The sequence below is a fragment of the Danio rerio genome, chromosome 10 (genome assembly GCF_049306965.1).
Source record: "Danio rerio strain Tuebingen ecotype United States chromosome 10, GRCz12tu, whole genome shotgun sequence".
NCBI classification, from domain to species: Eukaryota; Metazoa; Chordata; class Actinopteri; order Cypriniformes; family Danionidae; genus Danio; species Danio rerio.
Genome location: NC_133185.1, coordinates 48,200,001 through 48,216,683, shown reverse-complemented (window position 1 = coordinate 48,216,683; position 16,683 = coordinate 48,200,001). Strand labels below are relative to the sequence as shown.

The 16,683-nt window shown below is 37.7% G+C and overlaps 1 protein-coding gene across 3 annotated transcripts in view; it reads left to right on the top strand.

Moving 5' to 3' along the window:
• ssbp2b (single stranded DNA binding protein 2b) overlaps window positions 1–16,683 on the top strand; it is a 110,684-nt gene that overhangs the window by 66,978 nt on the left and 27,023 nt on the right. For all 3 annotated transcript variants that reach the window (XR_012386603.1, XM_009305684.5, XM_073915268.1), the window contains exon 5: window positions 1,910–1,999. Coding sequence is in view for 2 of the 3 variants with exons in the window: in XM_009305684.5 (XP_009303959.1) it covers window positions 1,910–1,999 (90 nt within the window). In the remaining variant the exon portion in view is untranslated. The remainder of the gene's footprint in view (window positions 1–1,909; window positions 2,000–16,683) is intronic.

Genomic DNA, 16,683 nt, shown 5'->3' with positions numbered 1-16,683 from the left:
GAGTCTCTGCTCAATAATTCACAATACAGACGCCTTCACCAAACACTGCTGCTTTACAACAGACCACAGGCTCTTGTTTCCACACAGGCCAGCGCTCAGTCATTGCTAATTCTTGTTTACAGCGAGTGCTTCACATGCCTTAAACACCTGTATTATCATTGTTTTTGAATATGACTGTGATGTTTTTAAATTCAGGGTTTTTTTGGAGGTGAAAAAATAAGTTTGAAAGATTTTAAGGGGGTGGCACGGTGGCTCAGTGGTTAGCACTGTGGCCTCACTGCAAGAAGGTCGCTGGTTCGAGCCTCGGCTGGGTCAGTTGGCATTTCTGTGTGGAGTTTGCATGTTCTCCTAGTGTTGGCGTGGGTTTCCTCCGGGTGCTCCGGTTTTCCTCACAGTCCAAACACATGCGCTATAGCTGAATTAAAGTGTGTATGGGTGTTTCCCAGTACTGGGTTGCAGCTGGAAGGGCATCCGCTGTGTAAAACATATTGTAATGTGATGGGGGTGCTGACAAAGGACTGCAGATCCAAATGCAGGTTTAATAACAAGAATGGTCAGGCAAGCAACATTCAACACAGAGGCAAACAGATGTAGACAGAAAATCCAGAGTCGTACTTAGTAAACAGGCGGATGGTCAAAGGCAGGCAGCAGACAGGAATAAACAACAAAACAGGGCAAATGTCTAACATGGCCAGACAAGAAAAATGCATCATAATGTTCGCAATACAGCTAAACAAGACTCAGCACTGATGCGTGTGTATGTGTGTGTGTGTGTGCTGTATAAATAGAGCTATTAATCAGTCAGTGATCATCCTCTGGTTGTGTGTGTGTGTGTGTGTGTGTCTGTGTGTTTGTATGTGTGTGGCATGACTGCATATGTAGTGCCCATTAAATGGGATTTGTAGTTTTTTAGCAGTCCGCATGTTTACCAGCCAACCATTAGATTGTTGGTGATTGTGACACATATGTTGGAGTAGTTGGCGGTTCATTCTGCTGTGGCAACCCCTAATGAATAAGTGGCTAAGTCGAAGGAAAATGAATGAATGAAAAAGCAAAGGGTGAGTAATTAATGACAGAATTGTAATTTTTGATTGAACTATGCCTTAAATGTGTGATTCACTGAATCATTCACTCAAATGATTGGTTCAAAGCAGCTGATTTGTTCATAAATTAAGCTGGCGCATTTCATTTTTGACACTTTGCTTTTTAAAAATTAAATTCATAAAATTTGAAACATTTTAACCCTTTAAATTACAGTTTGTTTACATAATGTCACTGTTAAAATATTTTATAAATAAAAACAACTGTAAAATTGAAAGAAATAAAAAAAATTAAGCTGGCGAATCTCTTAATTATTGACTGAAATTATTTGTTCCAACTCTCTGATGAACTGATCCATTCATTAATTTCCCTTCAGCTTTCCAGAGGAAATCCCCGGCAACACTGGGAGAACATGCAAACTTCACACAAATACGCCAACTGAACCCGCAAAGGCTCGAACCAGCGACTTTCTTGCTGTGAGGCGAATGTGCTACCCACTGTGCCACCAGACACCCAGATGTAATTTTTAATATTATTAAAGCCAGATTTCCCAGTGATGGGTTGTGGCTGGAAGGACATCTGCTGCGTAAAAACGTGCTTTATAAGTTGGCGGTTCATTCCGCTGTGGCGACCCTGGATTAATGGATTGGACCCTGGATTGGTTGGTTGGGTGTGAAGGGGGAGCGTTGTGAGCGTGGAGCATTTGGGGGGGGATTCTGGGAGTTTTCTGGGAGACAGAACAATACGGAAGATGGGTCTGAAATATGGGAGACTCCAGGGAAAAACGGGAGTGTGTGTGTGTGTGTGTGTGTGTGTGTGTTTGTGTGTGTGTGTGTGTCTAACTGGTATTCTGTGTGTGTTTTGACAGAGCGCAGCAGCGGCTCCGAGTCCTGTTCTTGGAAACATGCAGCCAGGAGAAGGGATGCCAGTCGGCCCTGTTCCTCCAGGCTTCTTTCAGGTACACACACACACACACACACACACACACACACAAACACACATTTGCATAAACCAACATTTGTAAAACACAAACTCTTTCATGAATCTGCAAATGTGCACCAGAACAGCTTCACAAATGATTGACACAAAACTACACACAAGTGATGAATGAGCGTGAGTGTGTGTGTGTAGCTCAGCAGCTGTTTCTGAGCAGTCCTGCATCCTCCGTCCTCTTCTGTGCTGTAATTGGTTTGATTAAGAGCGTCAGGATTCCAGCAGAACCAGCGACTGAATCCCTGCCGATCGCTAATGCTGCGCGGCTAATGGAAACAGAAGCTAAGCAGATCAAATCATCGTTCTTAAGTGGCTCGACAAAGACTCATCTGCCTCCCGCCGTGTCTGTCTTAGTTATCAACATTTCATTTTACTCTGTAAACTCGTATCCACACGTTCACACACTGAAAACAATGACTCACTGGAGTTACTCTAGTTTTTAAGGTAAGTAGTTGCAAACAATTTGTATGGGCTGAATTTAAGCAAATTAAGTTGAACATTACTACATCATAGCTTTGCGCGAAGTGAAGAGCGTGGGGGGGGGGGGGCAATGGGGGTTTGGGTGCACGAAGTGAAGAGCAGGGAGGGGGTATAGGGGGTCATGTGCGTTGGGTTTGGTGCACGAACATGCACCAGGTTCCAGGCCGGACTGTACCAAAAAGCTGTGCAGCGGGGGGTTGGTGGAATTCCAGGAGTTTTCCAGGAGACAGAACAATATGGGAGATGGGTCTGAAATACGGGAAATAGAGGTCTGCAAATTTCTGAATAAAGCGCAGGAGCGGTCGGTAACTGGTTTTATTTTGGACGGGAGCGGGCAGTCTAGCAATATCGCTCATGACTCCCGAGCGAGCGAGCACGCGTATGTATGTGTGTGAACGAGACAGTGTGATACTGCTTAGCTGTGTGTGTGTGTGTGTGTGTGCGTGAACGAGAGAGAGAGCTTTGTCTGCGTGTCTGCTTGATGTGTGTGTGTGTGTGTGTGTGTGTGTGTGTGTGTGTGTGTGTGTGTGTGTGTGTGTGTGTGTGTGTGTGTGTGTGTGTTTATACAGACAGCTTGCTAAAGGCTGTCTAGGCTCTGTAAAGCTGGGTGGTTTTCGGTTTTGTTCTCAACCGCGGCAGGTAGAAAACGGGGTGGATTGGGCAGCAGGACAACAAATGCTGGATATAAGCGGTAGCGGTCAGGTTCGGGCTAAAAACTGGCAGGAGCGAGATTCAAAATTTAGTCCCGTGCAGATCTCTAACGGGATACTCCCGGGAAAATCAGGACTGTTCGCAGGTATGTACTACCCTTTAAAACCCAACTGTATGAGCGCCGTCTTGATGTGGGCATGCTCAGCATGCGCAACCTTGTCCGGCTGTTTTCGTTCTCAGCGCTGCAGTCTAGTGTTTCGGTTTCAGTTGGCACTGGGATCGGAAACATGCATGCGGCCGTTTTTTTTTCCTATATTGTGGTACAGTTCCTAGAGAAACGGTATATTAAATTAAAAAACAGTGGGCGTGGCTTGTTTTTTTTACTGCGAGCTGATTGGATGTAGTAAAGTGGCCGTTTTATTCAGAAGGACCTGGAAAAGGGTTTGGGGAGAGTTATCACAGCCTAACAGAGACCTCCTGCTCAACATTTCTGTTTTCTTTCAAAAACTGACAGCTGGAGGGGCGTGGTTTAGGACATTAACCACACCCATAACCTCAGACTGACCTGATCTGAGAATTGAACTGAAAACAAACAGGAAGTGCATTTTCAGACTTCCATTAGAGATTACAAGAGCAAACTATTATCTTAATGACCTGCGCAGATGAATTGTTCAGCGCAAAACTAGCCATGCGAGCTAACAAAATCAATATGCTTAGTTTTGATTTCATGTGAACTTTAAAGTGTGTGTGCTGCCTGTTTAGACTGCTGCGAGCGCACATGAGCTGAGCTGAGATGGAGTTGAGAGGAATCCATGCGAACGAGAGCAGAAGAGCAGCGGATGCATTATTTAAAGCCGCTTCATCCGCATTCGCTCGGTTCCAGCCTCACATCTTCAACTTTCTCTTCTCCAAGAACTGCGAGGCGCGTCGTTTCTCACTCAGAGATGCTTTCGTCCCCAGAGACGCCCGTAAAAATGTGTTCTCGAAGCAACACCTAATCCCCAGCTGGCCCTCGCCCTCCAGTGCCAGTGGCTGACTGCGTGACCTCGTGCCCCTTTTGCTTTTGGAGACAGACAGTGCATCTTTATTGAAGATGGAGTGCATGGAATATTCCCTTGAGTGTGTTTGTCTGAAAATTTTCAAAGCTCATAGACTCCAGACCAAGGTTATTTCTGACACAGGCTCATTGGGAATATGTGCCCAGGGCTACAGTTTTAAAAACCATGAAATATATACCCAGGGCTTCATTTTTGAGAACTGAGAAATATATGCTCAGGGCTATGTCTGGCTGCACGTTATGTGTATAAAATAAACAATAGACAATAGATTATACACACACACACACACACACACACAGTTGAAGTCAGAATTAGCCCCCCTGTTTATTTTTTTCTGGTTAACAGAGAGAAGATTTTTTCAACACATTTCTAAACACAATAGTTTCAGTAACATTTAAAGGCTTAACTAGGTTAATTAGATTAACTAGGCAGGTTAGGGTAATTAGGCAAGTTATTGTATAATGATGGTTTGTTCTGTAGACTATTGAAAACAAAGATAGCTTAAAGGGGCTAACAGTTTTGACCTTAAAATGGTGTTTAAAAATTTTAAAACTGCTTTTATTCTAGCTAAAATAAAACAAATAAGACTTTCTCCAGAAGAAAAAATATTATCAGACATACAGTGAAAATTTCCTTGCCCTGTCAAACATCATTTGGGAAATATATTTAAAAATAATAATAATTCAAAGGGAAGCTAATAATTCTGACCTCAACTGTATATACAGTGCTCAGTATAACTGAGTACAGCCCATTTTGAAAATGAATATTTTTCTCCATTTCTTAATGAATATATACAGTGTATTTTAGTGCATTGAAACAAAACAGATTTTTTTAAAAAGAAATTGAAAGAGAATACATTTAAATTCAAACAAAATATTGTGAAAAAAATTACAACCTACAAAATTTCAGCTAAATTTTGCTTCTCTTCATTTTTCCTCTTTTTTAAATTCCAGCGCTTTTATGAATTTACCGGTAAAGTCGTACCAGAAATTTTCTGGATATTTACTAGTATCACTGTGTGAAAGGGACTATTGCTTTACAATGCCCTTGTTGGGTGAACATTAGCCGGTGGGGGAGTGTCTTTTGTCGAATTATTCATGACCATAGTCACTCCCACGCATTCAGCTGAGATGACCTAAAAATAGACTTTACAGATTGTAATTCATTGTAATGTTTTCTTTGAATGAGAGAACAGAATAATTTTTACATAATTGGGAAGTAAATACTTTAGCATACAAGACTGGTTACTCAAAAGTCTTGTTCAAGCACATTCAGTGTGTTTTTTGGACCTTATTTCAGCTACATTTTTTTCCTCCAAAACCTACTAACCATGGATAATATGTTTGTTTGTTTTTAAATGCAATCATGTACATCAATATTTCTCACACATTATTGTAGCACAATTTGTGCTGAATAAAAAAAAACATGTTGGCCAGTACTATGTAATAAGTAGCTGAAATAAGCACAAATGTCCGGGCATGTCAAAACATCTCAGGAGTGCCAAAATCACCTCTGACCCCGGAGGGTTAAAGTTAATGAAGGCAGGTTAGTTGTAATTCAAAGTCATCATGAAGTGATGTCACTGTTTTTCTCTGATCTTTGTCAAACTTTATGAAACTGAATGGAGGATGGTGATTGGATGATCAGTTTCAGAGGCGGAGCATCTTTTGATGAAGAAGTAGGAACAGTATTAATAGAGTGAACCATGACAAGAATCAGTTTGTATGTGTGTATCTTATAGTTTGAAAGTATTTTTCTCATAAACGTGTGTGTGTGTGTGTGTGTGTGTGTGTGTGTGTGTGTGTGTGTGTGTGTGTGTGTCAGCTGAAGATCAGTCTTTGTGCCTTTAATCTTCAGACTCAGGTGGTGTGAAGAAACTCTCAGATCCCTCAGGGTTCTGAACGCACACACTGAGAGCACAGATCTGTGTGTGTGTGTGTGTGTGTGTGTGTGTGTGTGTGTGTGTGTGTGTGTGTGTGTGCTTGCGCGTGTGCGTGTGCGTGCGTGTGTGTGCACACTACCACTACCCTACATATGCAATTATGTGAGTGTGTTGAAACCAGAAGTTTACATACACTCTAAGAAAAGGAGCATAACCATTTTTTTAAATGTCTGATGGTAAATCATACCAAACCTTTACTATTTTAGGTTCGTTAGGATTGCCTAAATGATTTACATTTGCTATATGCCAAAATAATGAGAGAATTTTTTATTAATTTCTAGATAGTCAAAAGTTTACACACATTACCTTGATGTGTTTTTTTTTAGCTTTGCTTTTAAACTGTATAACTTTGGTCAATTGTTTTGAGTATTTTGGAGTTTTGGCCGGTTCCTCCTGTCAGAATTGGTGTAACTGAGTCAGATTTGTAGGCTGTCTTGCTCGCACAAGCTTTTTCGACTCTGCCCACAAATTTTCTATAGGATTGACATCAGGGCTTTGTGATGGCCACTCCAAGCATTCACTCTGTTGTCCTTAAAGCACATTTAACTCATTTTGCAGTATGCTTGGGGTCATGGTCTGTTTGTAAGACGCATTTGTGGCCAAGGTGTAATTTCCTGGCTGATGTCTTGAGATGTTGCTTCAGTATTTCTCCATCATGTTCTTTCTTCATGATGCCATCTATGCTGTGAAGTGGACCAGTCCCTCCTGCAGCAAAACAGCCCCACAACATGATGCTGCCGCCCCCATACTTCACAGTTGGGATGGTGTTCCTAGACTTGTAAGCTTTCCTCTTTGTCCTCCAAGTGTACCACTGGTCATTATGGCCAAACAGTTCAATCTTAGCTCCATCAGAGCACAGGACATGTCTCCAAACATCTTTTTAACTGGCTTTTGTGTTGATTCTGGCTTGTTGATTCTCCATGCTGTCACACAAGGAAGCAGTGTGTTTGAGCTTTTCCATCAATACTATTATACAGTTGTGCCTCTAATTAACTCAAATGTTGTCAATCAGCCAATCAGAAACTTCCAAAACCATGACATCATCATCTGAGCTTTTCCAGAGGCAGAATAATCTGATTGTGTGTAAACTTGACTTTCAAGAAAAGTTATAACAATTTCTCAACAAATATCTCTCTCATTATTCTGCTATTAAGCTGAACAGAAATTAATATGACAATCCTGACTTACCTAAAAGAGAAAACGTATAGTCACATTAACATCTGACCTTTTTTTAAAATGGTTATGTGCCTATTTATACAGTGTGTGTAAACTTCTGCTTTCAACTGTATATGCGTGTGTAAGGGCATGTGTGTGTGTGTGTGTATTTATGTGTAACACACACACATCAAAATTCACAAACTTTACTCTTGGCATTCAGTGCTGCCTTAAACTGCCGTGTGTTTAATCCATGATCAGAAGGTGTGTGTGTGTTAATTAGGCTGGCTTGAGAAACAAGCCAGACTACTGAAATCCTATTTAAACTTATTATTTTTTTTATATATTATTCTTCTTCTTCTGAGACTAAAATTCAAAATCTATCTCCTCCTAGAGCTTTCGAGCTATGACCACCAAACTCACACCAGACCTCCTAACTATTCTGACTCATTATGCCATATCTTTTCTGACTGATCCGACTTTCGATTTTCCGAAAAACGTCGCGGGACCGTCAGAAAAATCCCATAGACTTAACATTGGACCAAACTTTGTGACCTCATAACTCTGCATCAGACTGTCACACAGACTTCTAACTGGGCTCATTTAACTCAGACTACCTAACTGCCAATAACTGATGAGCTTTTAACTTTCTGGCCACGCCCTAGCAACCACTTTTGGACCCTAGAAACTGCCCCATAGACTTCCATTCAAAAGACTTTCATTGACTTAACATGGGATCAAACTTTGTGAGCTCATAACTCTGCATCAGACTGTCATACAGACTAATGGCTGAGCTCATTTAACTCAGACTACCAAACTGCCAATAACTAAAGAGCTTTTAACTTTCTAGCCACACCCTAACTACCAGATACTGCACCCTAGCAACAACTGTCCCATAGGCTTTTACTGCAAAAGACTGTCATTGACTTAATAGATTTAACTTTGTGACCTCAAAACTATCTATCTATCCTTTTTCAAACTGCTTTTATCTATCTATCTATCTATCTATCTATCTATCTATCTATCTATCTATCTATCTATCTATCTATCTATCTATCTATCTATCTATCTATCTATCTATCTATCTATCTATCTATCTATCTATCTATCTATCTATCTATCTATCTATCTATCTATCTATAAACTGCTTTAATCTATCTATCTATCTATCTATCTATCTATCTATCTATCTATCTATCTATCTATCTATCTATCTATCTATCTATCTATCTATCTATCTATCTATCTATCTATAAACTGTTTTTATCTATCTATCTATCTATCTATCTATCTATCTATCTATCTATCTATCTATCTATCTATCTATCTATCTATCTATCTATCTATCTATCTATCTATCTATCTATCTATCTATCTATCTATCTATCTATCTATCTATCTATCTATCTATCTATCTATATATATATAAACTGCTTTAATCTATCTATCTATCTATCTATCTATCTATCTATCTATCTATCTATCTATCTATCTATCTATCTATCTATCTATCTATCTATCTATCTATCTATCTATAAACTGCTTTTTATCTATCTATCTATCTATCTATCTATCTATCTATCTATCTATCTATCTATCTATCTATCTATCTATCTATCTATCTATCTATCTATCTATCTATCTATCTATCTATATATATATATATAAACTGCTTTAATCTATCTATCTATCTATCTATCTATCTATCTATCTATCTATCTATCTATCTATCTATCTATCTATCTATCTATCTATCTATCTATCTATCTATCTATCTATCTATCTATAAACTGCTTTTTATCTATCTATCTATCTATCTATCTATCTATCTATCTATCTATCTATCTATCTATCTATCTATCTATCTATCTATCTATCTATCTATCTATCTATCTATCTATCTATCTATATATCTATCTATCTATCTATCTATCTATAAACTGTTTCTATCTATCTATCTATCTATCTATCTATCTATCTATCTATCTATCTATCTATCTATCTATCTATCTATCTATCTATCTATCTATCTATCTATCTATCTATAAACTGCTTTAATCTATCTATCTATCTATCTATCTATCTATCTATCTATCTATCTATCTATCTATCTATCTATCTATCTATCTATCTATCTATCTATCTATCTATCTATCTATAAACTGCTTTTTATCTATCTATCTATCTATCTATCTATCTATCTATCTATCTATCTATCTATCTATCTATCTATCTATCTATCTATCTATCTATCTATCTATCTATCTATAAACTGCTTTAATCTATCTATCTATCTATCTATCTATCTATCTATCTATCTATCTATCTATCTATCTATCTATCTATCTATCTATCTATCTATCTATCTATCTATCTATCTATCTATCTATCTATCGTTTCATACTTTTTAAAACTGTGTAAATTAAACAAACTATTTCCAACAGACTTTCTCAAGCCAGCCTAAAGTTTGTCTCGACGAACTTTAATAATCTAGTTATTATTTTTATTTATTCTTCTTCTGAGACTAAAATTCAAAATCTATCTGCTCCTTGAAATTTCAAACTATTACCACCAAACTCACACCAGACCTCCAAACTGGTCTGACTCTTTATGCTATATCTTTTCCGACTGATCCGACTTTCGGTTTTCCGAAAAACGTCCCGGGACTGTCGGAAAAATCCCATAGACTTAACATTGGATCAAACTTTGTGACCTCATAACTCTGCGTCAGACTGTTGCACAGACTTCTAACTGGGCTCATTTAACTCAGACTATCAAACTGCCAATGACTGATCACCTTTAAACTTTCTAGCCACGCCCTAGCAACCACTTTTGGACCCTAGTAACTGTCCCATAGACTTCCATTCAAAAGACTCTCATTGACTTAACATGGGATCAAACTTTGTGAGCTCATAACTCTGAATCAGACTGTCCTACAGACTAATGGCTGAGCTCATTTAACTCTGAATGCCAAACTGCCAATAACTGATGAGCTTTTAACTTTCTAGCCACACCCCTAACTACCACATACTGCACCCTAGCAACTGTCCCATAGACTTCCATTACAAAGACTCTCATTGACTTTACATGGGATCAAACTTTGTGAGCTCATAACTCTGAAACAGACTATCCTACAGACTAATGGCTGAGCTCATTTAACTCCGACTACCAATCTGCCAATAACTGATGAGCTTTTAACATTGTAGCCACACCCCTAACTACCACATACTGCACCCTAGCAACTGTCCCGTAGACTTCTATTACAAAAGACTCTCATTGACTTTACATGGGATCAAACTTTGTGAGCTCATAACTCTGCATCAGACTGTCATAGAGACTAATGGCTGAGCTCATTTAACTCAGTCTAGCCAGCAGCCAATCACTGATGGCCTTTTAACTTTCTAGCCACACCCCTAACTACCACATACTGCACCCTAGCAACTGTCCTATAGACTGTAATTAGCTGTGCTATTAAATGCTTATAATTCTAACATGCTAATGACATGCCAATCATGCTAGCAACATGCTACTCATATGCTAATCATGCTAATGACATGCTAACTCATACTGGAAACATGCTAATGACATGCTAATTTGTACTAGAATCATGCTAGTAACATGCTAATTCATACTAGACTCACGTTAATAACTGGCCTACATGCATATCTTTGCTTAGCAGTGTCCTATTGACTTGGGGGATGGCTCATCTGACTCAGACAACCAATGAGCATCTCAATATGATAATAAAGCTCACAAGCCACGCCCCCAAATTGATTCCATAGACTTCCATTAAAATAAGCCAAGATGCATATCTTTGCATAGCAGTGTCATAGAGACATGGGGGTTGGTTCATTTGACTTAGACAGCCAACCACATTCAAGTGCACTCTGTAACCTCGCCCATAGCAACAAAACAGAGTACCCTAGCAACCATTCATCAACAGCTATATCTCAGCATCAGAACATCGTAGAGACTTGAAAATTGGCTCGTTCAACTCATGCTAGCAAACGGAACTTCCTATATGCTACACATGCTAGCAGTGATTAGCTACATGCTAATATTGACTAGCCAAGTACTGTAACTTGATAGACATGCTTACTAAGTATAAATGTTTTATCAAGCATGTATGTGAGGCTTGCCTAGTAACCACCCAGGGTACCCTAGCAACTGCCTAGCAACCACCAAAATTACCCTAGCAACGGCCTAGCAACGGCCTAGTAATGCCTTAGTAAGGGCCTAGCGACCACACAGGACACCCTAGCAACCGCCTAGCAACGCCTTAGCAACCAATTAGAATACCCTAGCAACCACCTAGCAACACCTTAGCAACCACCTAGCAACCACTTGGGACACCTTAGCAACCGCCTAGCAACACCTTAGCAACCACCTAGCAACCACTCAGGACACCACAGCAACCACCTAGCAAGACCTTAGCAACCACCTAGCAACCACTCAGAACACCCTAGCAACCGCCTAGCAACACCTTAGCAACCACCTAGCAACCAGTCAGAACACCCTAGCAACCACCTAGCAACATCTTAGCAACCACCTAGCAACCACACAGAACACCCTAGCAACCGCCTAGCAACATCTTAGCAACCACCTAGCAACCACTTAGGACACCCTACAGACTACCTAGCAACGATTTAGCAACCACTCAGAAAACCCTAGCAACCACCTAAGCATGCTATGTGACATGCTAATTCATGCTAGAATCATGCTAGTAACATGCTAATTCATGCTAGAATCATGCTAGTAACATGCTAATTTATACTAGAATCATGCTAGTGACATGCTAATGCATGATATAATCATGCTAATAACATGCTAATTCATGCTAGAATCATGCAAGTAACATGCTAATTCATGCTAGAATGATGCTAGTAACATGCTAATTCATACTAGAATCATGCTAATAACGTGCTAATTCATGCTGGAATCATGATAGTAACATGCTAATTCATGCTAGAATCATACTAGTAACATGCTAATTCATGCTAGAATCACACTAGTAACATGCTAATTCATGCTAGAATCATGCTAGTAACATGCTAATTCATACTATAATCATGCTAGTAGCATGCTAATTCATACTAGAATCATGCTAGTGACATGCTAATTTATTCTAGAATCATGCTAGTAACATGCTAATTCATGCTAGAATCATGCTAATTCATGCTAATTTATACTAGAATCATGCTAATTCATGCTAGAATCATGCTAATTCATACTAAAATCATGCTAGTAACATGCTAATTCATGCTAGAATCATGCTAGTAACATGCTTATTCATGCTAGAATCATGCTAATAACATGCTAATTTATACTAGAATCATACTAGTAACATGCTAATTCATACTAGACTCATACTAGTGACATGCTAATTCATACTAGAATCATGCTAATAACATGCTACTTCATGCTAGAAAAACACTAGTAACATGCTAATTTTACTACAATCATGCTAATAACACACTAATTCATGCTAGAATTATGCTAGTAACATGCTAAATCGTGCTAGAATCATGCTAATAACATGCTAATCCATGCTAGAATCGTACTAATAAGATGCTAATTCATGCTAATAACATGCTAATCTATGCTAGAATCATGCTAATAACATGCTACTTATACTTTTTCAAACTGTTTTTAAACTAAATAAACTATTACCAACAGGCTTTGTCAAGCCAGCCTCAAAGTTTGTCTCGACGAACTTTACTGTCTAGTTGATAAATAAAATCATAACACACACACGCAATGTTCTACTTAAAGCATCTGCCGTCAGCATTGCAGGATTGTTGAGGGTTTAATGATGGAAATATTACAGCATCTCAAAGTTTTCCAGCAGATCTGTGTTTGTCGGAGTGAATCAGCCTGTATTCTGATTCCAGCAGATCAGACAGAGAAGTTTGGTGTAACACTGCCACCCGGAGGACACCAAACACCAGAACAGCCATTCATTCGGCGTAGTTCCTTATTTATTAGCCACAGTGGAATGAACCGCCAACTATTCCAGCATATGTTTTACGCAGCAGATGCCCTTTCAGCTGCAACCCAGTACTGGGAATCACCCATACGCACTCATTCTCACACACACACACACATACACTACGGCCAATTTAGTTAATCAATTCCCTTATAGCACATGTGTTTGGTCTGTGGGGGAAACCGGAGCACCTGGAGGAAACCCACACCAACAACTGTTCCAGCTGGCACTCGAACTAGCGACCTTCCCAGCAAACAATTTTTTGTTTAATAGACGTATAATAGACATGTAAACGCAGACAGCTTGGCTAAAACAAGGCTAAACTTGGGCTGTCAGTGAAAATCTTATAGACATAGCCAAAAACTAGACTAGTCATCAAATAGACTGACTTTATATGTGTAGTTATTCATTTCTGTATTTGATGACTAGTCTAGTTTTGGGCTTTGTCTGTAAGATTTTCTTGTAGACTCTATTAGATTTTCACTAACAGCCCAAATTTAGCCCTGTTTTAGCCAAGACGACTATGTTTAGATGGCTATTTGACATCTATTAGGCATCTTTTAAATATAAAAAATGCTTGCTGGATTCTTGCTGTGAGGCCACAGTGCTAACCACTGAGCCACCGTGCTGCCCAACACCAGAACACTAAACATTAAACCTTCTTACTTTACTGGCCTTTATTAATTTTAGCTCAACATATATGTCATTTTATTTATTTATTTATTTGTTTGTTTATTTTTTGTTATTTTATTTGTTATTTATTTAATTAATTATTGATTTATTTATTATTTCTTTCTTATTTTTGTTTATTTATTTGTTTATTTGTTTATTTTTATTTTGTATTTATGTTTTTATTAATTTTTTATTTTTCTTATTTCTTATTTATTTTTTTAATTATTCATGTAGTATTTATTTATTTGTTTGTTTTTATTTACCATATTTTTATTCATTTATTTGTTTATTTATTCACTTGTTTGTTTTTTATTTTTCTTATGTTTTTCTTTATTTCTTTATTCACTTACTTGTATTTATTTATTTATTTATTTATTTGTTAGTTTTTAGTTTTTCTTATTTTTAATTAATTCATTTGTTTGTTTGCTTGTTTATTTATTTTGTATTTATTTATTTATTTATTTGTTTGTTTTTTTATTTTTTGTCATTTATCTATTTATTTGTGTTTATTTATTTATTTATTGGTTTTTATTTTTTTATTTTGTATTTATTTATTTATTTTGTATTTATTCATTTATTTTGTATTTATTTATTTGTTAGTTTTTTATTTTTCTTATTATTTTTATTTATTTATTTGTGTTCATTCATTTGTTTGTTTTTTATTTTGTATTTATTTATTTGGATATATTTTTAATTTATTTTGTATTTATTTATTTTTTGTTTTATTTTTCTTATTTTTATTTATTTATTTATTAGTTTGTTTATTTATTTATTTAATATTTATTTATTTGTTTTGTATTTATTTATTTATTTTTATTTTATTTGTATTTTTTTATTTAATTATTAGTTTTATTTTTAACCTTATGAAGCCAGTTTATCAAATTAACAATATTCCATTAGCATTTTTGGCACTTATTTTGTACTACTTATATTACACAGTATTATATAATTTATACTTTAATGAAATAAATGTTCAATTAAAGAGCCCCTATTATGGATTTTTGATAATAAGCATGCAGTGTGTAACACTGCACTAAGTGAATGAAAACATCCAGCTGAAGGTTAAATCTAAAAGTGCACTGTGTTTAAAACAATTGATTCTTAATGAAATAGTTGACTCAGAGACAAAACAATCGGATTCGGAGTTCGGATCTTTGGCCTGATGCAATGATGTCAGTATGGTACATTACCAAATATCAATTGCCAGATTCAGTAAAACGTGAATGCGCCTTTCCCGTTAGACACTAGCGGAGCGTGAGCAACTGATCATGATGCGAATATGACAATCACTGACAGATTGAGATTTGGCTGTGGGGAAAAAAGGGTTAAAGATCATTTTCACAACAATGCCACAGTATAGCCAACCGTGTGCAGTGTTTGTTCCTGTCATATTTTTGATGATTGATACAATACCCTAAACTGCAGCACGGGATTTGCTGGCCGTTTGCAGTTATAGGAGCAACAGAGACTATGGGACTTTGTCAGACTTTGACAGGGACTTTTTCAGTACCTTTTACAGTTCATATGGACCAGTTTCTTCTGAATCATAACATGTATGTGCCATTAAAATTGTTGCCTTGTTTTATGTAGTTTGCAAAATATGTATTTAATTGTGTTATATCTTGTAATCGCTCCACGTGGCTTGTAATTACATGTCTATTATAGATTAGTGCTTGTACTGGATCTCTCAGGTTACATTTTTATGGGTTATTCACATATTGCATCCAAAACCAAGTTGAAAATGTGACGCGTGCTTCTTCCTTTACCGATTTAAATGCGTTTCAGAACTCGTGATCCTCTGCTGTTTGTATTTGCTATGGCATCAACTGTTTCTTATGAGCGCGACTGTGTGGATAAGTACTGAATGTGTGTTGTTGATATTACTTGGGGTTAGGGTTAAGAGTAGAGTAATATTCAGGTAGTTTAACTGCATTGCTTTAGTGCATTCTGCATTAGGTCACTGAAGGTTGCTGGTTCGAGTCCCGGCTGGGTCAGTTGACGTTTCTGTGTGGAGTTTGCATGTTCTCCCCGTGTTGTTGTGGGTTTCCTCCGGGTGCTCCGGTTTCCCCCACAGCCCAAACACATGCGCTTCAGCTGAATTGATGAACTGAATTGGCCATAGCGTATGAGTGTGTGTGTGAATGTGAGAGTGTATGTGTGTTTTCCAGTACTGGGTTGTGGCTGGAAGGGCATCAACTGCATAAAACCAATGCAGGAATAGTTGTTGGTTCATTCCGCTGTGGCGACCACTGATAGATAAGTGACTAAGCTGACAATAAACAAATATATCAGCTGAATTTCAGTATGTCAGTGGTGATGTCATGCTCTGATTCACCTACACTTTGTTTCATCTATTATGGAGACGCCGGGTCGAGATGTGCTCAGATTCAGCCGTAAGCAGATCACCTTCTGTCTGCCTTTTTGCCAAAACCTTTGTGAGAGATAAACGATTGCGCTGTGTGTTATTTTTGGAAGCTTAAGCCATGAATTATGCAGTGGACAGATATTAGATTAGATGAAGGGTCTGTTCTGTTTTATTCTGGCTTTTAGATATTAGATGTGGGCAGGTATTCATAAAACAGCAGAGTCTGGAGCTGATCTGGAGTTTGGACATACAGTTGAAGTCAGAATTATTTGCCCCCAATTAATTTTTTTTTCTTTTTTAAATATTTCCCAAATGATGTTTAACAGATTGAGGAAATGTT